The sequence below is a fragment of the Tiliqua scincoides genome, chromosome 12 (genome assembly GCF_035046505.1).
Source record: "Tiliqua scincoides isolate rTilSci1 chromosome 12, rTilSci1.hap2, whole genome shotgun sequence".
Lineage (NCBI taxonomy): Eukaryota > Metazoa > Chordata > Lepidosauria > Squamata > Scincidae > Tiliqua > Tiliqua scincoides.
Genome location: NC_089832.1, coordinates 15,946,572 through 15,972,282, shown reverse-complemented (window position 1 = coordinate 15,972,282; position 25,711 = coordinate 15,946,572). Strand labels below are relative to the sequence as shown.

At 44.6% G+C, this 25,711-nt stretch overlaps 1 protein-coding gene across 1 annotated transcript in view; it reads left to right on the top strand.

The window, feature by feature from the left end:
* Positions 1–25,711, top strand: part of SMARCA1 (SWI/SNF related, matrix associated, actin dependent regulator of chromatin, subfamily a, member 1) — a 41,099-nt gene continuing 15,388 nt past the window's right edge. The window contains exons 1-19 of the mRNA XM_066639865.1: positions 1–217; positions 2,627–2,713; positions 3,621–3,787; positions 4,406–4,506; positions 6,496–6,596; positions 9,185–9,364; positions 10,452–10,607; positions 11,826–11,957; positions 12,794–12,862; positions 13,572–13,681; positions 14,792–15,018; positions 15,555–15,676; positions 17,163–17,315; positions 18,874–19,006; positions 19,321–19,469; positions 19,702–19,821; positions 22,512–22,622; positions 22,961–23,074; positions 24,044–24,166. Of these exons, the coding sequence (XP_066495962.1) occupies positions 98–217; positions 2,627–2,713; positions 3,621–3,787; positions 4,406–4,506; positions 6,496–6,596; positions 9,185–9,364; positions 10,452–10,607; positions 11,826–11,957; positions 12,794–12,862; positions 13,572–13,681; positions 14,792–15,018; positions 15,555–15,676; positions 17,163–17,315; positions 18,874–19,006; positions 19,321–19,469; positions 19,702–19,821; positions 22,512–22,622; positions 22,961–23,074; positions 24,044–24,166 (2,475 nt within the window). The 5' untranslated portion in view covers positions 1–97. The remainder of the gene's footprint in view (positions 218–2,626; positions 2,714–3,620; positions 3,788–4,405; positions 4,507–6,495; positions 6,597–9,184; positions 9,365–10,451; positions 10,608–11,825; positions 11,958–12,793; positions 12,863–13,571; positions 13,682–14,791; positions 15,019–15,554; positions 15,677–17,162; positions 17,316–18,873; positions 19,007–19,320; positions 19,470–19,701; positions 19,822–22,511; positions 22,623–22,960; positions 23,075–24,043; positions 24,167–25,711) is intronic.

Sequence of the window (25,711 nt, the reverse complement as noted above, 5' to 3'; positions counted from 1 at the left end):
CGTCGGAGAGAGGGGAGGATTTTGAGGGGTCCCCCGCCCCCCGCCCTCTCCCTTCCTCCTCTTTCCCGGCGGGCGGGCGGGCGGCTGACGACGCAACATGGACGCCGCCAGCAGCAGCTGCAGCCCCGGCCGCGCGGAGGGCGAGGAGGAGCCGTCCACCTCCGCCGCCTTCCCGGCCCCGGTCACCTCCCCCCAGCAGGAGCCCGACGCCGACGAGGTGCGAGCCGCAGGGCTGGGGCCCTGGCAGGGCCTGGCCCAGTGGACGGGGAGATATCCCTCCCTCTCCCCCTCCCTTTCACTTTGCTGTTGTGGTTCCATCATCTTCATCATCACTGTTTAGCCTGTGGAACTCCTTGCCACTGACAGCTACAGCTTTCATCCATTCATGTGTCGTTAAACTGTGGAACTCCCTGCCACTGGATGGGGTGATGCCAACTGGCCTGGTGGCCCTTTGAAAAGGGAAATCGGTCAGATCCATGGTGGAAGACTCGGAGGAGGAGGATAAAGAGATCCCCTCCTTCTCTTCATCTTCAGCCTGCTGTTGTTGTTTTATCATCATTGCGTCATCCTTGCTCCTTGCCACTGACAGGCATTGCCTTCACCCAGCGTGTCATTAGTCAGTGGAACCCCTTGCCACCGACAGATATTGCCCTGACCCAGCATGTTGTTGGTCTGTGGAACTCCTTGCCACCGACAGATATTGCCCTGACCCAGCATGTTGTTGGTCTGTGGAACTCCTTGCCACTGACACATATTGTCCTGACCCAGCTTGTCATTAGTCTGTGGAACTCCTTGCCACAGGATTTGGCGATGGCATCTGGCCTAGATATTTTAAAAGGGATTGGATAGATTTCTGGAGGAGTCCATCACGGCTAAGAAGCCATGATGGGTCTGTGGAACCTCCTGATTTTAGAAGTTGGCCATCTTGAATGCCAGATACTAGGGAGGGCACCAGGATGCACATCTCTTGTTGTCTTGTGTGCTCCTTGAGCGACCTGGTGGGCCACTGTGAGACACAGGAAGCTGGACTAGATGGGCCTTTGGCCTGGTCTGGTGGGGCTCTTCTTATGTTCTTAGGTACTACTTTGTTGTTGTTATTCTGTTATTGCTTTATTGTCACTGCCTTCATCGCTTGTTTGTTTTATTGTTATTATCATCACCCACTACTTTATTATTATCGTTTTCACCACCTGAATCACATTCTATTACTATCATTATATTACTCCCATCACTACTTCATTATTACTTTTTTATGTTGTTTACAGTTTTGTTATCATAATTTTCATTACCACTATTATTATAGTATCATCGTCTTCCTCGCCTCTTTAAGTTTATTATAATCGTCATTTTCACTATTATAGCATCATCATGTCTTCATCATTATGATTATTATCACCACTTATTATTGTCTGATTGCTATCCTTGGTTTCATCACCCTTTTACCCTTGTGTCCCAGTGTGGCTGGTGAAAAAGATAAAATCAGACACACTATAATGATGGTAATAATAATAAATTTGCATGTATAGGTAAGGGTGGTCTACTATATCAGCGGTTCTCAAACTTTTAGCACTGGAGCCCACTTTTCAGAATGAGAATCTGTCAGGACCCACTGCAAGTGATGTCACGACTAGAAGTGACATCATCAAGCAGGAAAATTATTAACAATCCTAGAGCCCAATCCTTTCCAAACTTTCCTGGGAGTAAGACCCATTGACCATAAAGGGATTTACTTCTCAGTAGACATGCATAGGATTGGGCTGCTAGTCTGCAATCCTACCCAGACTTACCCAGGAGTAAGTCCCATTTACTATCATTGTTAAAGTATATACATAGTAGCCTGTTAGAAGTACAGATGTGTAACATTTCCCCAAATGTAGTTACGTACCATAGTAGCATCAAGTCTAATATATTAAAATTAAAATATTGAAATGAATGGGAACCCACCTGAAATTGGCTTGCGACCCACCAAGTGGGTCCTGGTCCACAAACACTGGCTTATATCACCTAGTACGCTTTTAAAGCTATTATTATTATAATTTATAGAAATGCTTTATACACTTTTAAAGCTATTTTCATTATTATAATTTATAGAAATTTATAGAAAAGAATAACTGTACTTTTCCTTCTTGGGAATAATTGAAATCTGCAAAAAATTAAAACGGTTGGAAGAACATAGGCAACTTAGGGTCCAATCCTATCCAATTTTCCAGTGCCAGTGTAGCTGTGCCAATGGGGTCTGCTCTGCATCCTGTGGTGGGGAGGTATTCACGGAGGCCTCCTCAAGATATGGGAACATTTGTTCCCTTACCTCAGGGCTGCATTATGGCTACACCGGTGCTGGAAAGTTGGATAGGATTGGGCCCTTACTTAGGATCAAGTGGTAAGAAAGTTTGGAGCAATTAAGATGGCTAGTTATGCTTTGTTCATGGAAGCACAAACAGGGATGCCTTCCTACATTCCCAGAATCTTGTGCATTCTAGACTGATTGATTAAGACATTTATACCCTGCCTTTCCATCTGAAGTCCTCCAAGGTAGTTTCTGTGGATAGTATACCACACTGCAGTTTTTCCTTTGCCGTCTGCCAGCTATATCTCATAATGGATTAACACTTGCTTTTGTTTTCAGAAAAATGACCCTCCATTTCAGCTCAAACCTCCTCCAAAGGCATCCAAACCTGAAAAAGAAGTTGACCCAGAGTACGAGGAGAAGATGGTGAGTTTTCTGAGTTAGCGTTGTCTTCTGAGGAATACTAGCTTTTGCTGTGTCATTTGTTAAACTGGATTAAGTTGAGATGAAAAGAGGAAACAAATAAATAGTTATCTACATAATAGTCATTCTTATATTATAATCAAACTTTGTTCTGTTGAGTAAAATCCAGTGTCACTTTAAAAAGTTTGTATGCGTTCTGATCCTGTGTACAGTTATTTGGAAGTAAATCTCTCTAGTTCAGTGTTTCTCAGTGTTTGTCCTCTGCTGGACTTTGCATGGTCCGCCTATTGGAAGTACCACCAGAAGTAACTGGTGATTATGGGCCCAATCCTATCCAATTTTTCAGTGCTGGTGCAGCCGTACTAATGGGGTGTGCGCTGTATCCTGTGGTGGGGAGGCAGTCACAAAGACCTCCTCCAGGTATGGGAACATTTGTTCCCTTATCTCGGGGCTGCATTGCAGCTGCACTGGTGCTGGAAAATTGGTTAGGATTGGGCCCGATGTCATTACCAGTTCCTGGATTGGGATGTAAGATGCAATACAACAGACACCACTAAGAGGCTCAGGGCAGAAAGGAGGGCTTTTTCAAGCGTGTGAAAAGCACATGCTGGAACTCTGCCCACCTAGCAGGCGTCCTGCTACTGCTTGTCTTGTTGCATTGCTGGTCTTACTGCCAGGTGGTAGGGGTCTGGGGGTCCCACTCATACCATCAGATATCACCTCAAGTACCACTGGTGGTATGAGTACCACTGGTTGAGAAACACTGCTCTAGACAATGGTAATTGACCCATTTGCAGAGGAGAACGTAGAGGCATTGCTTTCTCAACAGCCCATTCTGTGCGCGTCCTTTAAGGTCATGCATCTGTGCTCTTTGTCTGACATGATTTTGCTTTTATTGCTTTGAATACAGAAAACAGATCGAGCTAAAAGGTTTGAATTCCTACTGAAGCAAACAGAGCTCTTTGCCCATTTTATTCAACCTGCAGCACAGAAGTCACCCACGTCTCCCCTAAAAGTGAAACTTGGAAGACCCCGGGTAAAGAAGGATGAAAAGCAGAGCTTGCTCTCAGCGGGGGAGTAAGTTTTGTTTTTTACCTTTCATTTTCTGAAATTGTTTTAAAATAATGTTTTATTTGAAGGTGTGTTCAGTTGTGAACATTTGAAGGTGTGTTCAGTTCAGCTCCTGTGTTAAAAATTGGTCACTTGTGTTGAGTAAAGTGGACCAAGTTAAACCCAAGTGCAGTTTGGTGCCTTCGTTGGGGAGTTTGAGGGTAAATAGAATGCCAGATGTAGAGGAGTGGAAGTGAGATGCAAGTAGCTTGTGGTCTTGTGTGATCCCTGTGGGATCTGTTGGGCTGCTGTGAGATACAGGAAGCTGGACTACATGGGCCCTGGATGTGATCCAGAAGGGCTCTTCTTATGTTATGTAACATTTCCGTTTTAAGCTGCTCTTTGTAACTTAAAGCATATTTATTGTATTTCCTGTACTATGGCATAATACAGTGGTTCCCAATCTGTGAGCTGGGTTACCCAAGCTGCTGCAGAAGCCAACCAGGGGAGCCACAGAATCCTTGCAAAAAAACCCACTGTCCTATACAATGTAGCCCTAATGGGGAGCTTCGGTCAGTGGCCCAGTAGTTAAGGGAGCTGGTTTTGTACATGGGTTTGAATTTGCTTTCTTCATTTCTCCTGTAGTTATCGCCACCGGCGCACAGAGCAAGAAGAAGATGAAGAGCTACTTTCGGAGAGTCGGAAAACCTCAAATGTATGTGTTCGATTTGAGGAATCTCCTTCTTGTAAGTATAGCTGTTTGTAACTTTCTCCGTTTACTTAGAAGGTGATGATGATTTACGAATGATGATTGGGTCAGAGTACAGTCAGGATTTGGATAATGAAATTGCAGATTATAAGAACTGGTGTAGAGGAGCGGCTGGGGCTACAATCCTAAACAACTTACCCGGGAGTAAGCCCCATTGAAATAAATGGAACCTACTTCTGAGTAGTCGCTCATTAGGATTGCGCTGCAAGATTTCTAGAACACCTATTGGCCTTAAAAGAGCTCTGAAGTCTCTGAATGTGTATTGCAAGGAAAATCAACTGGTGATAACAACAACAACAACAACAACAATATTTATATACCGCTTTTCAACAAAAAGTTCACAAAGCGGTTTACAGAGAAAATCAAATATCTAATGGCTCCCTGTCCCCAAAGGGCTCAGAATCTAAAAAGATGCAACACCAGCAGACAGCCACTAGAAAAGACACTGCTGGGGTGAGGTGGGCCAGTTACTCTTCCACTGCTAAATAAAAGAGGAGCACCCACTTGAAAAAGTGCCTCTTAACCAGTTAGCAGGGGTTTACTATAAGTTATAGTAAAACTAAGATCTTGGCCTTCTCCAGGAAACCAAAAATTCGGTGCTGGAAGATCGATGGCCATAAAATAAAGCAGGTGTCCCCCTTTAAATATTTGGGGGTGGTATTCCATACAAATGATTCTAGGAAAGCTCATGGAGAATATGTAGCGTTAAGCGGTCAGCAAACCTCTTCTTCTATTCTCTAATTTATGCGAAGTAAAGGAGCCCAATATCTGCCAGCAGCCCTTAAATTGTTTGAGGCAAAGGTGATGGCCCAGTTATTGTATGGAGCACAGTTGGGACCTTTTCCCAACATCACAATAATGGAGTTTGTCCAGTCTAAGTTTATTAGGGCCGCCTTTAGTGTATCCAGTACTGTTTCGAACACTTTTTTATGCCTGGAATGAGGCCTGATTAGGATAGAGGCCCATGTCTGGATAGCCATTTGCTCTTACTGGTTAAGACTGCACCTATACCCATTAGGGATTGCTCCCCTAATCTTCCAAGATGAGTATAAATCCAGGTGGATTAAAGGGCTGGAACGAAAACCGTCCTCTCTGGGATTTTCCATGCCATTTTTGTTTGACATGGAACTGGCTCAGGCGGGAGTCAGGATTAAGCAGCGTATCTTTGACATAGAGCGCCAGGAAGACCTTAATAATGTCAGAAAGTTTTGTATCAAGGAGGAGCTCAGATATATAGCTGCCCCAGCTCCCTACCTTTTCCATTTAGAAATCCCAAGCCACAGATGGGCGTTTACATTGGGGTGGTGTGATAGTTTGCCCTCAGCTGTAGTGGAAGGACGCTTTCGGAAGGTCCCATTTTTGGAGCGACTGTGTCCTTGTGGAGCAAACCAACCAGAAACCACCAGTCATGTTTTGCTGGATTGCGTTTTTTATAAGGATATATGGTTATCCCTTATCTCCCCACTATTAGAAGAGCTCCCCAAATGCCCAGGTCAAGATTATAGTCATTCTCTTCTGTCAGATGCACATTCAGAAGTAATGCGGAGGGTGGCTAAATTTTTAGCCGCTGCAGTTAGCATCAGGAGGAAGAGAGTGGATCATGGCCTTCCAGGTTGCTCATAGAGGAGTGTTTAGATTCTGAACAAGTTTTAAATTCAATATGGACTGGAAAACTCTCAGAAGTACCTTCCTCAGTTACTGTACTCCATTCAATCCACAATAACTAGACCAAGCTTAGTCTTATCTAGACTTAGATCTATTAATTGTTAGTATTTTATGTTGTCAAGAGCCTATGTTAGGATGCTGTGGCACACCTGCTGACCATTTGCAGCACACCAGTGTGCTATGGCACAGTGGTTGAAAATAGTCATAGGACCACACCAAGGTAATACACATGAAGTGCTCTGAACTCTCAGACAGTTCAAGACAAATGTTATTATTACGTTGTTGCTTTAAATCTTTGCAGATGTTAAAGGAGGAACATTACGAGATTATCAGGTTCGGGGTTTGAATTGGATGATCTCCTTGTACGAAAATGGTGTCAATGGCATTTTGGCCGATGAAATGGTAAGCAGCCAGTTTTTGAAATGTTGTATGTGGATTTGGAGAAAAGTGGGTGCCTCTTGGTAATAGGTTACTCCCCCAAAAGTGCAAGCCCAGGTCTTGAGGATTAGAATGTGTTATAAACACAGTTAAAAGGGTTGGTTCTAAATCAGGAGGCAAATCTCATTGTGGTTGATGGTCACAATCCAGAGGCATGAATATGTTTGACATTATCATCATCAGCTGCTTTGTCAAGCCCCCATACTACTTTTTAAATTCTCTTGCCTTTAAGGAGCAGTGTTAGGCTGTAGACGACAACCTCCCTTTTTCCTGATAGTACAACTGGTTTTTTTTCATGCACACAAATCTGTCAGTGTCATTAGCCCTAAGGTGTCAGGCACCCTAACCTGGGCCCTATTTTGATGGAAGATGAGTTTCATCCATGTACCTCAGTGCTCCTGATGTTATGACTAAGAACAGTGGAGCTTCTCATGGCCTTGGCTGTTTTCAGTAGCCTAGAGGCCATCTCGATAGAATTCGCAAAACTGCAATATGAATATGTGGAAGGCCCACATACAAATCAAAGATAGGAATAGTTAGGTCAGTAGCTATTAGTAGAGGTGCTCTTAAACATTTTTATTCTTTTTCACAGATTTCAGTTTTTCCCAAGGAGGAAAAGTGCAGAAAGCGGTGTCGTGGGTTTTTATTCCAAGCGTGCATTTTTATAAATTATAAAGAGATTAGGTAGGTAGGTGATATAGTTTGGTATAGTGTCAGCAGATGCAGCCACAGTCATTACCCATGCGTCCTCCAGTCCAGTCCAACCAGCCTGCAGAGACCAATATGTGGAGGCAGTGGCGTAACTACAGGGGGGTAATGTGGAAAGCAGAGCGCTCCTGCGCATTGCTGTTGCTGCCTGGAATGGCCTTGATGGCGAGTGAGAGGGGCAGCTTACATGGTGCATTATGGTGCCTGCAATACTTACTGCATTCCCTCCCCTCCTCAGTAGCTACTCCACTGTGTAGTCACAAGCCATTTTGGGATTCTTTGCAACAAGTGGTGGGAAAAATATTATTTTTCACATTTTTATACCGCTCTTCCTCCAAGGATCTTAGGGTGGTGTGCATGGTTCCTTCCCTCCTTCCCAAAAAAATAAATGAAATTTCCTGTAGCCTGCTCAATTGCATATTATGTTTGCCGTGTATGGACTGAAAGAAAAAAATCTGTCTATTCCCAGTTCCCCAAACCTGTGACTGGTTGCTTGTAGGTGATTAATCTCATGCAGGGAAAGGAATGGCAGTTTACAAGCCTGCTAACAGGATGACTAAAATAGATTGATTGTGGACTTATGGCTGAAGGTGTCGCTCCTGCAATGGGCAACAAATCTTGCATTTATTTTATTGGCTGTTGATTGCATAGGAGAAGTTTAGCCACTTATTATCAACTTTTAATCCCTCCCCCCCAATGCAGATCTTTTCCACCAGTGGTACAAGAGCCACTGGTAGTACGCCCCAGTTTGGTAGTGGCCTTGCAGATTATCCTGTACGCATGAAGCACTGCTGCAAGGATCATGCTGCCATGCTCAGCCTAGCCCATCCCCACCAGAAGCATGGGCAACAGTTGTGTGCAAGCTGTGTGGCAGCACCAACCTTGTCTTTCAGAGAGGTTCAGGTTGGGGGGGGGGGAAGGTCCAGAGACCAGAAGACTGTGGTAACTGGAGAAGCTGCAGGAGTGACCTTTGTGAGCTGCTCAGTCTCTCATCACAGCCATTCCTGGAGGCAGTGGAGCTTTCTCCATTGAAAAGAGAAGGTTGATAGGGCTTGCTCTTGGGAGCTCAGAGCATTATGCATGAGCTTACTCCCAGTTGTGATTTTTTTTTTTTTGCAAAAGTCAGACTGATTGGTTCAGTATCACTGAACGTTATAACTGAATGGGGATTTCAACCTGGGTCGTCTTGGCCCTAATCCGACCCTTTGACTGCTGCACCACACGCTAACATAGGCTGTCTTCACTTGGTAACAAGGTTGGGTGTAAGGAAGGAAATTATGGTTGCAGTTAGCCTCCCTCCCTTTGTATTTACTGCTTCTTTGTGGGCAACACATCCAGTTTCTGTACCTAGAGATTTAATGGGAATGCACGTGTTTTGAATAATCAAGGAATAACAGTTTGGTGTGTAATTCCAGGAAAAATGCATTATGCATAACAATCGTGTAGCCTGAGACTCGAGTGTTCAATTACAACGTGGCTCAGAGCAAAATGTAATTAAAAATTTCATTCTCGGCACTATTTCATGTGCATGTGGAGGAATCGCTTATGAGAAGCTGTAATTTTATTGTCTCAAAACAAACTCTAACCAGAGTTTTAATTTGCATATTGCCATATATTGAAATGATGACAGATTTTCATAGATGGCACTGTATCCAGCGGCTGTTCTACTCACAGTTACAAATGGAAATTAGTTCAGGAATGCTAATCACGGCACATAATGTTAAATTTAATATATATGGTTTGTTGTTGTTTTTTAAACCATTGTAGGGTTCAGGAATGCTAATCACGGCACATAATGTTAAATTTAATATATATGTTTTGTTGTTTTTTTTAAACCATTGTAGGGTCTGGGAAAGACTTTGCAAACGATTGCGTTGTTGGGCTATCTGAAGCATTACCGAAACATTCCTGGCCCGCACATGGTTCTGGTCCCAAAATCGACATTGCACAACTGGATGAATGAGTTTAAACGCTGGGTTCCGTCTTTACGCGCCGTTTGCCTCATTGGAGACAAGGATGCCAGAGTAAGTGAGCACCAGTGTCCTGGTTTGCAAATCGTAGATTGCCTTCTTTTATACCCCTTTTCTCCTAACTGCTCTGTGGTACGTGGAGAATTTAACAAACCAGTTTGGGCCGACGATCAGATGAGAACTTTAGCCTTGAATTTGAGGGAAAGGGGGTCAAAAGCCCCCCTACCCATAGCCTTTCTCACCACCACTTGATTTGTGACTTTGGCAGGTCACCCAGTGGCCGTGGTCTGGTAGTTGCCATTTTTAATTTCTTCTAGAAGCCCCTGAAAATGCTATTTTGTGCTGGTGTGTCACTGCCATTAAGTGAGTATTGACCCTCCCCATCTCTGAAATGCACTCCTCAGTATTATCCCCTGTGAGTGGTATTGTGATATAGTCTACCAACTGCCTCAATTTCACAACAGCACCCCCCCCCCCAAAAAAAAAAATCTCGGCAGTTATGAGTGCTGCAGGATCTGATGGGAAATTTTAAAGGTCTCATGAACAAAAAATAAACAATACATATTCATTCATTTCTTTAACTGTCCGACCATGTGTGGTGTTATGTATTATATTAGAAAGTCAAATAATTACAAAAATTATTTTTTGTAAAACAAACTCAGTTGTTCTCAGTGTTGGTGAACTCTAGTATGTCACCCATAGTGTCATGGCGTGTCACTTTTGACATGGATGTCATAGGTTTGCTATCACTGCTTTAGGGGTTCTCAAGTGTGGGTTGTGGTTAGCTGTTAGTATGGGGGAGGGACTCAAATAAATTTGTATATTTTGGGGTAGTGCAGTAGCGTAGAGTTTGAGAAACCCTGATGTATAGAATTACAGCAAAGGCAGCAAGTTCTGTTGAACTCCATGGGACTTACTTCTAAGTAGACATGCACAGAATTTCACAGAGAGGCTCCTCCAGTTTTAATAGAATGATGGCACTAATAACCCTTTATGAGCCTGCTATTTTTTTCCTTCTATTTTTCTTTGTTCTTGCTGATCTCTTTGATTTGATAGACGGGCTGTGGCTGCAGTTTCCATGTGACTTAGATTGGCCTCTCTTGCCTGTCAAGAAATGTTTACCCTGTTCTTATTTCATTAGGCTGCTTTCATCCGTGATGTTATGATGCCTGGAGAGTGGGATGTGTGTGTGACCTCTTATGAAATGGTGATTAAAGAGAAATCTGTCTTCAAGAAATTCAACTGGAGATACTTGGTGATTGATGAAGCCCATCGAATAAAGAATGAAAAATCCAAGGTGAGCTTCCATTGTACTTCTGTGGCTACCTAATATAGAGTAAAGGTTTTTATGTTGGCAACCTTCAATCTCGAAAGACTCTGGTATCGCGCTCTGAAAGGTGGTTCTGGAACAGCGTCTAGTGTGGCTGAAAAGGCCAATTCGGGAGTGACAATGCCTTCCACACTGGGAGCAAGTGCAGTCTGTCCCTGGTCTGTCTCCCTCGCTATGGGCCTTCCTTCTTTGCCTCTTAGCCTCAGACTGTTGGCCAAGTGTCTCTTCAAACTGGGAGAGGCCATGCTGCACAGCCTGCCTCCAAGCGGGCCGCTCAGAGGCTAGGGTTTCCCACCTGTTGAGGTCCACTCCTAAGGCCTTCAGATCCCTCTTGCAGATGTCCTTGTATCGCAGCTGTGGTCTACCTGTAGGGTGCTTTCCTTGCACGAGTTCTCCATAGAGGAGATCCTTTGGGATCGGGCCATCATTGCTGGAAAAATATGAGAATTTGAGGAGAAAGGAGAACTTTCGTGTACAGGTACTCCTGGTTTCTGCAGGGGATAGGTTCCTACTGCTACTGTGGATACGCGAAACCACAGATATCAGCGAACCCTATGCAAATCCCCCCCGATTGCGATTATGACTCACCTCTCTTTGCAAACTCTTTGAAAAAGGCAGCTATTTCTTCATTTTGCTTTGGAACCGAAAGCAAATGACAAAAATTTAGACTGCAAAGTGGAGACTGCTTCGTGCTGGTAAACCAATCCCTGGCGCGGACAGCGTTTACCGTTCCGCCCAGGGGCCTCTCTTAGACACTGCAGATTGCCCCCAACCTTTGAGCCAGCCAGCCACGTGTGCCCGGAAATCTGGGCACAAAGCCATCTGGGGCAAAAGACCCCGGCAGGGCAAAGCGAGCGCAAAGATTGGGGTGCTCTGCAGCCCGAACGAGAGGCACCCTTGCAGAATGGTAAGCGCTGTTCACATGGGTGAGGGATTCAACAGGGCAGGGGGCTGTGGTTCTAAGAACTTTGAAGGGTTGTGTTATGAAATATTCTCCTTCAGGATTACTATGAAGAAATATTAGAGTAGAATTTAAACCTGTAACTCTTCTCATGTCTGGTCTATTCATAAAGTTTATCACTGAATGCTAGAAAGGGTATGGCAGCCTGGAGCTTTATGTGAAATATTTGGTTCTTCTGTTCTTTGTCTGTGGTGGTAATAAATGCTCTTTGAAATGTTTCCTAGCTATCTGAGATTGTTCGTGAGTTTAAGACGACCAATCGATTGCTGTTAACAGGAACCCCTTTACAGAATAATCTTCATGAGCTGTGGGCATTGCTCAATTTTCTTTTGCCCGATGTCTTCAATTCTGCAGACGTAAGTTTGTACGTGGTATTAAAACCATGTCTTCTATGGTAAACTAATTTTATTTATGCGTTCCTTTTGCATACTGCTTTTCTGCCAAAGCGCTCAAGGCGGTTGGAATTTAATGATAGTGGTTTTCGGAGACATTGCAGAAAGGGACGAAGGAGGGAAGAAGGAAGCCAGCAGCTGGGTGCCAGCTGTTTCATGCGGTTAGATAGTGAAGTTAACTTACAAAAGGGGGAAAAAGAACGGTGTAATTTCTAGCTCCTTAAATACTAAGCAGTTTATCTCAGCATCGGTTTTAAACAACCGCAGTCCACTTCATCAGATACATGTGGTGAAATTCTCCCTGAGCTGGCACCTATATGTATATCTGTACTTACACACTCGCACTCTGGCAGCCCACTCTTATCTAGTATTAGCACAGCAGTGCCCACACTGTATCCTGAACTGGGGCTGAGCAGGCTGGAGATCTTCTCAGGGTAAGGCAGAAGTTCCCAAACTGGGGCCTCGTGACGCCCCAGCCAAGAAACCATTGTCACTGCCCCCTTAAGGCGTGCGACAACAGAGACTGTGGTGATGGGATCACCATGATCGTGTCACTGCAGGGGAGGAAAGGGGTTTTTTAAACTTACCTAGGGGTTGCTTTGGCTCTCTGGAGTGTCCAGGGAGCACATGATCCCCCCTGAAGGCTTCTCCCGCACCTCTAAACTTCTGTGTATAGAGGGGAAAAAAAGCTGTGTGTTTCTCATAAAATGCAGTTCTGCCCTTATATTCCTGTTTGCTGTCTTAAGTGCTGATGAAATTACAAATGTAGTAATGATTATTAATTATGTTTAAATTGGCAGGACTTTGACTCCTGGTTTGACACCAAAAATTGCCTTGGTGATCAAAAGCTCGTGGAGCGACTTCATGCAGTAAGTATGGTGACTTTTCTGCTGCAGAATGAGAGATTTACTGTCTCATCTTTCATTTTCTTATGCTCCAGCCGCACTAAAATGTACCGTAGAGACAGAATATTTTTCTCAGTGCATTCTAATTCTAACGTGTGCATCTGAAAAAGAGAAACTTATTTATCGTCAATAATATTGCAGCATAAGCCAGAATTTGTGGTGTTCCAGGAATGCAGTCATTTGCTTACATCCAATTTAGCGTAGCTTGAGGAGGGGAAGATTTGTGTCTTTCCCCTTTCCACTATAAGCAAAGCATCTGAGAAAGCAAATGTTCCCTATTTGTATTCTATGCATTCTGCAAGTGCTTGAAGAATTTCACCATCCAAATGTAGGCAGCAGTCTTGAGACTCCACTTTATTGAGCTCTGATATCAGGGTCTTTGGGGGATAATGCCATTCTGTGCAGGGGGTGGGTGGGTGTATCGTTCCTGTGCTACCATCGGCTCAAGAAATGTAGGGAATGGTAGCTTTTTAAAAAAATTGATGTGTTCTGCACATTGAATGTTTTTTTGTTTTGCTCTTAAAGTAACTCAAAGCAGAACTGATTAGTAAGTGCCATTATCAAAATAGCTTAAGGAAACCAAGCTTAAGGACATTGGCAGAATTAACTACTTAATCATTTAACCCCAGACTTGTGACCGCCTCTAAAAACTGAGTGTTTTTTTTTTTTTTAGGTTTTGAAGCCATTTTTGTTACGGCGCATAAAAGTTGAAGTGGAAAAGAGCTTGCCTCCTAAAAAAGAAGTAAAAATTTATCTGGGACTCAGCAAAATGCAGAGAGAATGGTATGATGTTTGTTTTTCTTTAAGATTTGTCCATTGTGCTGAGTAATGGGTGTGCCTTGCAGCGCAAGTGTATGCATATCTACTCAGAAGCGAACCCCATTAAATTTAATGAAACCTACTCCCATGTAAGCGTGTGTCGTCGGTGTGCAGTGCAGCCCTAAGCGCGTTTACTCAGTGCGGGGATCCCATGCCCCTGGCCCGCGCTGGAGGGTGGTCTTCCTCCCTTGTTGTCCTTACGGGAACTGCCTTGCTAGGTGCAAGGTTGCCCCTAACTCTCCACCCAGGAGAGGGATCCTGCAGGTGGGCATCCTAGTCCAGTGAGCTCAGTCCATGCCAAGGTGTCTTGGTTTACTGGTCAGGTGAGGTGGAAGAAGAAGGGCTAAACAGCAGAAAGCAACAGGGTAGACATGGCTGCTGCCTCTGAATGACTTGGGGCCCAATCCTATCCAATTTTCCAGCCCCAGTGCAACTACAATGCAGCCTCATGGCAAGGGAACAAATGTTCCCATACCTTAAGGTATCTCCCATACCTTAAGGAGGCCTCTGTGACTGCTGCCCCACTACAAGATGCAGTGCATGCCCCATTAGCACAGTTGCACCGGCACTGGAAAATTGGATAGGATTGGGCCCTCAGGCTGCAATGAACTTACCTAGGAGAAAGCTCCATTGAATATAATGGGACTTACTTCTGAGTAGACATGCCTAGGATTGGGATCTCGGCAGTTTGTTCAGGATGCTCATTTACATAAAGAAGCTTCCAAAGTGATCAGAATGTCCAAAACAATGGAAAAATAAGGGAAAACCCAGGAATTTTCACTGCAGCCTGTCCATCTTCCTGTCTGTGATTGGATCATAGTGGCCTTCCCTTTCTCAGATTGGTTGGGCATATGGCTACCGCAAGAGAACCTCCTTGCTTATATTAAAATCTAATTTTAGGCCAAAGGAATATAACAATGCAAACTTAAGCACACTCGTACAAAATGCTGCGTTTAAGAGTAGCACTTGTTTCTGATTAAGTGTCTACATGATTTGGGATGTCGATGTTTGAGTCTTTTTCATATAATATGTGTTCAGTGTTTAATGACCAGCAGCTGTCCAATAACATTACAGGTACACAAAGATCCTGATGAAAGATATCGACATCCTAAATTCGGCCGGAAAAATGGATAAGATGCGGTTGTTGAACATTCTGATGCAGCTGAGAAAGTGTTGTAATCACCCCTACCTGTTTGACGGTGCTGAACCTGGGCCTCCCTACACCACAGATACCCACCTTGTCACCAACAGTGGGAAAATGGTTGCTCTGGATAAATTATTGGCAAAACTCAAAGAACAAGGTAAGAAGGGTCTATTTTGAACAATTATTTAGAAGTGTGTCTCTGCCTGTCAGTTCCCAACATTCTTCCACGCTTTGGTGTGACCAAGAACAGTGGTGTCACTAGAGGAGTGCGAACTGCGCTGGATGATGCGCTTGGGGGGAGGGCAACACCACTACCGCCAAATTCATGAAAATCTTGGTATTTTCAAAAATACCATCACGTTATATATCATTTGTTGGGTAATTTAATGCAGAATGCAATGAAACAAACTGTGTTGAAATAATAATACAGGTATTTCTATACTGCCTTTCTTGGTCCTCAGATTTCTCCTTACACTGTAATAAATATCTGTATACAGATACAGATACAGACTTAAATATCTGTATACAGGGTGGCCCTTGTTTTCTGTGCGGGTTCCATTTGTGAACCGCTGCCTTAAAGGATAGGCAGTAACTTAATGCAAGTGTCGAGCTGTTATTTAACATAAAAGTCTCTTCGGAATTTGCATGAGTTTGGCAGTGTGATCAAACGTCATTTCATAATTTGTCCCTCAGGTTCTAGAGTTCTCATTTTCAGTCAGATGACCCGTTTATTGGATATCCTGGAAGACTATTGCATGTGGAGAGGCTACGAGTATTGCCGATTAGATGGGCAAACGCCCCACGAAGAGAGAGAGGTGAGAAGGGGTTTGTTTCTTGAATTTGTATTCCAATCTGTCTTGAAGGTACGTTGGGGGACTGGTCAATAGCTGTCCAGCAGCTCTTTTGCAGCAAGTAATCACTTCTCTGCTGTCATTTCCACTTCCTGAGGTCCCGTTTTGCTAGGAGGGGATTTATTTTCACGGCAGGGTTATAAACAAGAGATTATTCGATATTCTCTTGAGTCGCTCTCCTGTCATTCAGTCTTCTAATATGAATTTAAACAGTAGTGTGAAGTGAAAGGCATTTGTGAGTCGGGCAGTATGCATAGGTAGTAAAAATAATAGTGCAGCGTTTTTTTATAGTCTGGGATCCTGATGTTGGTTTGCTTCTGCTGGTGTTGTAAGAGAAAAGAACGTCAGTTTCCATTGTTCTTCCTTTGTCCAAATTTAGCCCAAGGGTTTTCCATGGAGACAGGATAACTAGAGTCTTCATACAGTTTTCTTAAAGCCCAGTCCTATGGGCTGCCCTATACCAGTGGGACGGAGTCCCACTGTCGTAAGTGGCTGTGCACTACTGTACTGTTTGGTGGCTCATTCTAAGCTCTGTGCCGCCTGGCGGCTCATTCCAAGTTGCCGCCACAAAGCAGTGGCAGCATCAGAGGAGTGCTGCCAAGTCAAGTATGACAGTAGGGGTGTGTGTAGTTGGCATGGAGGAGGAGGGCAGGGGGAATTATGGTGCGGATTGGGGAGGACAGGAGGCGTGGATCAGGCTGGAGGGGATGGATCTCGGCTGCAAACACACATGCCAAATCCAGTCCCCCTTGGTTTGGCCCGCACTGCCTCCTTACTCCCCTGGACATATGCCAGCTGTAGAGCTGGCATAGGTCCAAGGAGATCATAGGGTAGCAGATCGCTTAACCTAAGGAGACCCCCTGTTTCCCCCCCCCACCATAGGATGCCGTGTGCCTCTCCATGGCACAGCTGCATTGGTGCAAGTGGCATGGGATAGTATTGGGGCAGTAATAATAATAATAATAATAATACAGGTATTTATATACCACCTTTCTTGGTCATCAGATTTCTCCTCAGACTTTATTCAAGGCGATTTACAAAGGCAGGCTGTTCTAAATCCCCGTAGGGATTTTTTACAATTGAACGGTTCTATCTTTTAAGAACCACAACATTTCAGATGGATTTTTCTGATCTGGTATCACATTCTGACCTCCAGTTTCCTCCCACGCAAGCTGACAAACAGCTCCTTCATCTCTCACATGGAGGGCAGCCAAGATGCTTCTTCGCTCACACCGAAGAGCAGGTGGAATAACTCGACTGGGCTTGTCAGCTGCTTCAAGGTCTCACCATTAAAGGTGCTGGTGGCCTCGAACTGGCAACCTTCAGATGTTATCTTCAGGCAAATGGAGGCTCTACCTTCTAGATCAGATCTCCTGCCCAGTAGTCTATTAAAGCATGATCTTAAAATGGAATTCTTGCTGTTTTGACTAGTTTCCCCCCCTCATTCTAGGAAGCGATAGACACCTTCAACGCTCCCAACAGTAGAAAGTTTATTTTCATGCTGAGTACAAGAGCTGGAGGCCTTGGGATTAATTTAGCCACTGCCGATGTTGTCATCCTCTATGATTCTGACTGGAATCCACAAGTTGATCTGCAAGCAATGGTGAGGAACCTTTTAGTATGTCTTGCTCTAATGACATTGGGGCAGTCGGTTCTGTAATAGGTCTTGCACCTGTACTTCAGAGGCAGTTGTAGAACCAACTACTAGAGAGCCAGGACCCTTTCTTGAGTGGGAACTTGCTTTCACTTGGTGCAATTGGAATTCCTGTGGTTTAAGATTTGGTGCATGAACTTTGGGTTTACCTGCTCCCTCCTTTCTTCACGTGGTTCAATTCCTCACTCTTGTGGCAAACTGTACCTTGTCATTAAATCCAAACCAGCAAACTGATTTTGCATTTGCTCTTCAACCACAGCCAGATTCAGACTTGGTGAGGTTCACCTAAGCCATATAAAGCTTGGAAGGCTTTTGTTAATAAATTACACCATAATTTGCTGCACAAGCCGTTAAAGGAAAAAGGCTGCATTTTTAAACACCCACACGGATATATTCAGCACACGTACAATTTTAACATTCCCCCCCCCCATTCTGACTTTTTTTGAGCCTCCTGTGGATTTTGAGGCCCTAAACTGCAGCTTGTTTAGCTTATTCCTAAATCTGGCACTGCCTATAGCCAGAATTGCAAGTGAGGCAAACACTAACAATTGTTCCTGTGAAGGAAGGTGGAGATGTGGGAGGGAGAAGAGTGTGTAAGCCTGAGATTTGCTTGTATAATGACAGACCCCACCAAAGATGGCGCCCTTGAAGCCACTTTTAGCCCCAGAAGGGAAATGTTGCAGTTTCAAGATGCAATTTTTGTCAGGCTTGTGGCGCAGCAAGAAAGGTTCCCCTTGTAGTGGGCCTCCTGTGCGTTCTTCAATCCCAAACACACAGCTCAGCTATGCATTTGTCATAATGTGCAGTTTCGCCCTTTATGTGTGGCTGTCACTGGTGCAGAGATGCATACTTAGTGGCAGCAGGGGAAGCCAAGAGGGAGGGTCTTGGCCTTTCAGAACTTTGCTTGATGTCTTCTGCTTGGTTCTGCAGAGCTTGTCTTGGTCCTGACCGCCTTGCGGCTTTAGGGCAGAACCGAACTTCCACAATAACCAGGCAGCGTTTCTTTTCTGCCAGCATAAAAGTTTCAGCTGTGGGAGTGGTGGAACTTGGTCCTTTTGTGGTGGAAGACAGTGGCAGAATTTTCCTCTCAAAGTCCAACTTTAAAAAACAACAACAAAACTATAATGAGACATACTGCCTGATTTGATGACTTGCTGTACATTATTGAGGTGGAGCAAAGGGCCACTTCATTGCTGCAGTGAAGCATAGATTGAGCAAGTTTTCCCACAGTAACCTGCAGTGTAAGTCTATACTTGTCTGCTCAAGTGTAGTCCCATTGACCTCAACGGGATGTGCTCCCCTCTAAAGGGGTATAGCAGGGTTGGCCAAACGTGCTTAATGTAAGAGCCACATGCAATAAACTTTAGATGCTTGAGAGCCACAAAATTTAAGAAGCATTAAAATTCATAAATATAAGTACTCACCATGTACATTAAACATACGTTTTAATCCAATAGAGTCTCAGTTTATACTGAAATATGTTTCAATTCACTGTTGTCGCGATTAGGATCGGGCACATCGTATTGGTCAGAAGAAGCCGGTGCGGGTTTTTCGACTGATCACAGACAACACCGTCGAAGAGAGGATTGTAGAGAGAGCGGAGATAAAACTGAGGCTGGACTCAATAGTTATACAGCAAGGTATAGCATGACATTTGTACGACTGGCTATAAGGTACATTCTGACCAGAGATGTGCAGTGGGTGGGGAGGCAGATGAGGCAAAGCCTGCCCACCGGAGTCCTCTGGAAAGTTCCACCGCCATGTGAGGTGTGCAGGCACTCGCAACCCTTGAGTGGGCTCTGCCTTTCCACCCACTGCACATCCCTGATTCTGGTAGGGAGTAAAAAAAAAAAAGTAATGTTCCTGGTCATATGAGCAAGTGTCCCTTTATAACCGACTTAAAAAAACCAAACAACTGAGACACTTTGGATCAAAACTCTGTCCCTTGTCTTAGGGAGGCTTATTGATCAGCAGTCTAATAAATTGGCCAAGGATGAAATGCTGCAGATGATCCGACATGGAGCAACACATGTCTTTGCTTCCAAGGACAGCGAGCTGACGGATGAAGACATTACCACTATTTTGGAGAGAGGTGAAAAAAAGGTGAGAGGCTCTGAGTAGATCTAAAGTGTGTTATAAAGTACTCAAAGAAACACCACTTTTTTCTTTGTTGTGGGGTTATGCCTGTTTAACGATCATCAGCTCTGAATTAGGAAAAAAAGAATTAGATCTGTTTAGCTAATTCCTCCAGTGATTGGATCAAATGTGGGTGTTGTACTTGTGAAAAGTGAAAGGTCACAAACATGACTGCCTTCTTCTTTGTGACCTGCTTTAGACAGCGGAAATGAACGAGCGCTTGCAGAAAATGGGTGAGAGCTCCCTTCGAAACTTCACAATGGACACGGAGATGAGTTTGTACAATTTTGAAGGTGAAGATTATAGAGGGAAACAGAAGGTACCCCTTCGCTATACAATGGCATCCGCGTGTTTTGTGCTGCATCTGTACTGTTAGCAGATTGACTCAGAGGAGAGCGAATAAGCTCAGGGTTCAAAGGAAACTGTGGGAGGAATCTAGGATTTTATGTCATATTTTATTTTTCTCATTTTGCTTTACGTATGACACTTTGTCAGGGTATTGCCAGGCTAGAGAAACTGAATGAAAATGCCCTGATTCATCCATCTACATCTATGTTTGGAGATACTGCACAGCCTCATTAGTGAAGGGTTCAAGCAGCTTCCTTGTGAGGAAGACTACAACTCAGCTTCCTCATGAGGAAGACTATACCTCAGCTTCCTCATGAGGAAGCTGCTTAAACCATTCACTAACAAGGCTATGCTGTATCTTTGAAACTAGATGTGATTAAACAAAACAGATACAATTTTTGGAATTGCTGCCCCAAATTCACATAAAACCACCATAAACTTTGAAAAAAGATTTACTGACCCTCAGATTTTCAGGCCTGTGTTATTAAGCCAGTCTGGGACAGTTATACCATTAATGGTTAAGAGTCACAGAGTGCTCAAGACCCGTAGTCCTGTTGCCCGCAGTGTCCTGCAGGAAGCCCTGTGTACGGGCAAAGAACCCACCTCACCATCCGGGGCACGTTTTAAAAGGTGGTTAGTCTACTTTTAGCTGCGGCTTGGTTTGGGGAGTATAAATAGTCCTAGAAGTTTTCAAACATGGTGACTGTCCTCGGGATGGCATCTTTGTTCATCTTTAAGGTGAACAATAAGGTAAACCAGTGAATATTGGCAGATAGGGCCATGAAGAATTTCATCCTTCCATATGAATCTACCTTTCCTCTAAGATCTGAGAAGGAGGCTGTCTTGTATGTCCAGCTACCTTTTGAGGCATGGTTAACCAGTGATGCATCACAGGGTCTTTTCCGTTGTGGCCCACCCTATGGAACTTGGTGCCACTTAATGTATGGCTCTCCCCCACCTTGCCAGTGTTTCATGAGAGTAAAGCTGCCTTGGGTCCTTTTAGGGGGAGAGAGGCAGGGTAAAATATGATAAATACGTAATAAAGGTCTGACTTTTTTAGCAGGCATTTCACAGGTTCTCCTGATTTGTTTTCAATATCGCCTCTGAGCTGTGGATTGCTCTGTGGATGTTTTTGCAGTGGTGATTTTTGTTTCGCTGCTGTTGGTTTTAGTGTTGGATGGTATGACTTATTTTTAGTTATAGACTGCTTTGGATCCCCAGTAGGAGAAAAATAAGATACACTGTAAAAAAAAATTAGTCCAATTCACCAATCTGTTTTTGAAGTGATAATGTAAAACACTTTCTGTGCACTTGCTGTAAAACTGTTCTATGTGTATGGGGGGCGCGGTGGTTAGAAAGGAAGATAAAAGGACTGCAAAAGCAGATTGAAAAAACTTCTGTCCCTCTGCTGTGCCACAGAAGATATACTGTGCACAAGGTGTATAGTGGCAGACAACTGTGAATAAAAGGATCAAAATAAATGACTGTCAGTTATCTGTCAGTTATAGCATGAGACTAGAGTTAGTGACAATGAAACTGGGTTTTTTTTTTTCTTGGTAGGCCTCTCATATGTCTTCCTTCCTCCGGATCCTTCACGGAGATGCAAGTCTTCCTTTGTAACATGTATTGAAAGGTTCTGTTTTAGCAAGAGACCCCAACTGTCAGTAGTCTTCAGTTCAGGAACAGATATTTACTGGAGTGAAAACTCAGATGTAGCTTATTAAAAACGGCCCCAAATTCCCTGAACTGTCTTCAGAGACACACAGTCTCTAAGCTCAGGGTCAGTTTGTGTGTTTGAAATGTTCTGTTTGTTAGCTGAATTCAGTGCTGCTGTAAATTGAGACACATTTGAACATACCTCTTTGTGACAGCACTGCCGTTCCTTTCGCTAGCCAATCCAACCATCCGTTCATGAGGAGCGCAAAGAAGATACAAAAACACATTTCTTGCAATAGCTCAGAAAGTGACTGACTTGCAAGAATGGGTTTTTAAAAACTTTTTGAACTACCAAATGAAACAAAGCAAACCGAGTAGCTGCAGATTCAACAGTAAGGCCTCTTGAATAATGTTGTTTGCTCATACATAAAGCCATATGTGTTATTTACTCTTGCTACTGAAACTTGCATTTGTCTTCATTCTTGAGTTGCGCAAAATAAGCACTGCTGTTGACCATCGACAATGTGTTGAGTGTTTCTCAAACTGTGGGTCAGGATCCACTAGGTGGGTCATGAGCCAATTTCAAGTGGGTTGCATAGCACCTAGTGCAGCCACCATTGAAATGCAAGAAGATGGAATGCTGGAAACAGGGGGAAGACTGTATGTGTATTTTGCTTGTGTCAAAGCTGTAAATTGTTTATTTTTCTGATTCACTCTGCTGTTGGAAAATGACTGAGAAGTAACCCAACTTACTGCTGCATTCTCAGGAAAGCGGCAGGCTCTGGTGTCACAATGACAACACTTCCTGCTTGATGTCACTTCTGGTCATGACGTCACTTCTGGTGGGACCTGGACAGATTGTCATTCTAAAAAGTGGGTCCCTGTGCTAAAAAGTTTGAGAACCACTAATCTACATTGTGCAATGGAATCTGAATTGCTTACTGTAATCTGTCTTGTAACTTAAAAACACAGATTTTCAGTTAGTAGCTCCTTTATATTTTCTAGCTTAGCATGATGGAATGGATAGAGCCTCCAAAACGAGAGCGCAAGGCCAACTACGCTGTGGACGCCTATTTCAGAGAAGCACTTCGGGTCAGCGAACCCAAAATCCCAAAGGTAAAAGAGTCTTGCTCTGCAGTCCAAGTTGTTCTTGGTTATATAAAGAGTAACTTATTGCCAGGTGTTTGAATGATCAGTACAGTGGGCCTTCCTTGTTTGCAAGCTTGGCACCCATGAATTTTGAGCCCATAGTTGGAGGGCCTCAGAGGACCTTCCGAATGTGATTAGAAGGCCATTCCAGTTTGCCAGCCCCCCCCCCCCCCGCAGATTTCATTATCCAGGGTGTCCGTCCCCAGTGTGTCCTGGAATGGATCCCCCCATGGATACTGAGGGCCCACTGTACTGGTGAGAAAGACCCATTATAGCATTAATTGTATATGTCTTTAACTTCAAAGGCTCCACGACCTCCAAAACAGCCAAATATTCAAGATTTCCAGTTCTTTCCGCCACGGTTATTTGAACTTCTAGAAAAAGAAATTCTGTATTACCGCAAGACCATTGGCTACAAGGTAACAAGTAATATTTTTCACGTTTTGTCTTTTCTTTCTAGAGAAGTGGGAAGTCCAGCTTTGCAGTGGGTTCACCAATCAAATCACTCTGTAGTAAAGCAAGGGTCACTGTATAAGTTATTCACTGTACAATGGGCTCACAATTGCCATCAACAAGACCTGGTAGGAGATTGCCGAACAAGTCAGCAATGTGAATACAAGCATTTGATGGCATCTCAGCCAATAGCAGCATTTTAAACATAGCAGAGGTGTGCCTGGATCCCCTTCTGGGTCTAAGGCTTTATGTGATGTGGTTTCATCATGTATGTATCAGGAGCAGACAAATTAGCCCGAGAGCCAGATATCCATCATTAGTTAGAAAGTCATAAAAACGTTTGTGATCTAATGGCCACTCAAGAAGGTTGTTGGTCTGAAGATGTTAAAAAAAATAAGATGAGCTTTAAAATTATTAGGCTTGAAACTGTGTACTGGGTAGAAAACCAGACTGGGTAGATGCAGCAATAAAAGTAAATGTGTGCTTCGCTGTCTGATCACTGAAGAATATATTTAGACTTTTTTTCTCTCTGAGTCTTGGTGTCCTGGAGCTCTTTGCAGGCTTAAAGGAATCCTCCTGGGGCACATTTACTTACTGGCTGCAGTTATCATTATACTTCAGTGGAACAAGAACCTCTAAGCTATGAAAGAACAAATGTAGATGGATGAGTTACAATGTGCTGTATTCACCTTGCCCGAAGATCTTTCTGGGAACTGTAAACAGAAATAAAACAAGCGTTTCTTTACTCGCGCAATGTTTTTCTCTGCAACCAGTACTCAGTAGATGAGAAATGCATCAATCCTGCCCCAGTCCTTCACCTGTCGCCCTTTCAGCTTCTTGCGAAAGATGCTGTAAAGGGTGGTGAATAGTGGGAATACAGAAGCCTTAATAGCACTGGTCTTTTCGTATTCATTCATTTCACTGCTGATTTTTAGGTCCCCAGGAATCCTGAGCTCCCAAATGCTGCTCATGTGCAGAAGGAAGAACAGCGGAAGATTGATGAATCTGCTCCTCTTACTTCTGAAGAGACTGAAGAGAAAGAAAAACTTCTCACACAGGTAAAGTGCTTTGGAATTTCAGTGTTTTCCGAAAGGAGAAAATAACCATGTGTGCTCTTTACTGTACGGAAAAGTAGAATGTGATGACAGCCTCCCACAGTGGGGTGGCCACATCCATTAGCACTCCACGCCCTCCTGAGTCACCAGAAAGTCCTCCTGATACTGCTCCATGCTGTTGGCTGCCTACTTGGCCTTGCCCAGAGTCTCCATCAGCTGCGCTTGATCTTCATGGGCTGCATCAGCCACCTGCTGCCACAGCTGGCCACACTCCACATGTACCTATTCAATGCCAAACCCCTCAGGCATGTGGCAGTGGGGAACCCTGACTTCGAACCCTTGACACTGCTTTTCTGTGGCCAGCCCTGCGGGCCCTGGGTTGACAGATGTGGGCCAGGGTGGCAATAGCAATCCCTTAGTTGCCAAATTGGTATCCTGGGTGGCCGGTGAAGCCAATTCCAGGGGGAGCATCGGTGTGAGGCTCCAGTTACCCCTGCAGGGAGTACTGCTCCCTCAAGCCACTCTGTTGGAGTGGCAGGTGGGGCTCCTTCTCCTCTTTCCCTCTAGAAACCGAAGTCACTGTAAGACCTGTGGAGAGATGAGGTGTATAGGTAGGACAGGGGGTCCCTGGGCTCACGTCCGCCTCCCTGGCATGCTCACCAGGGGATCCATGCAGCCCAAACGGGGTTGGTCCATGCATGGAAAGTGCTACGGCATGTACTGCAGTGTGGCGGTTCCCTGACTAGCAGGCTGGGCGAAGCCAAGAAAGCTTCTAACCCTCTCTCCCCCTCCCCACTCGCTCCTCTGGTGTGCCTGTGAGGTGCAGCACAGAGTGAGCTGGGTCTGGATCTGGGCATGACCCCTCTTAGGCAACCACCCACCGCGTATCTGCCAATGTATCCCAGCCCTTGATTGTGTCCTAGAGGGGCCTCTTCTTCTCCCCAAGGCCCTAGACAGTGGCACTGTTGCCATCCAGGCTGTTGCCCTGTGCGTCCCTCGCAGTTTCCAGAACAGGCCCAGTGTGTCTATCAGCCGCTTGTCAGGAGCCTTCTCCGGTTGCTGCTCAAAGCCCCATTTGCTGATGCCCTTACCAGTGGTCTGAAGGCGACTGTTTGACCTCTCACGTGAGCTGTGGAATGAGGGCTTTTTCCACTGCTTGTTGTTTCATAAGAACATAAGACATAAGAACAGCCCCACTGGATCAGGCCACAGGCCCATCTAGTCCAGCTTCCTGTATCTCACAGCGGCCCACCAAATGCCCCAGGGAGCACACCAGGTAACAAGAGACCTGCAAGGCTTCCTGGGAATTGTAGTTAAGAACATAAGAACAGCCCCACTGGTTCAAGCCAAAGGCCCATCTAGTCCAGCTTCCTGTATCTCACAGCAGCCCACCAAATGCCCCAGGGAGCACACCAGATCACAAGAGACCTGCAAGGCTTCCTGGGAATTGTAGTTAAGAACATAAGAACAGCCTCACTGGATCAGGCCATAGGCCCATCTAGTCCAGCTTCCTGTATCTCACAGCGGCCCACCAAATGCCCCAGGGTG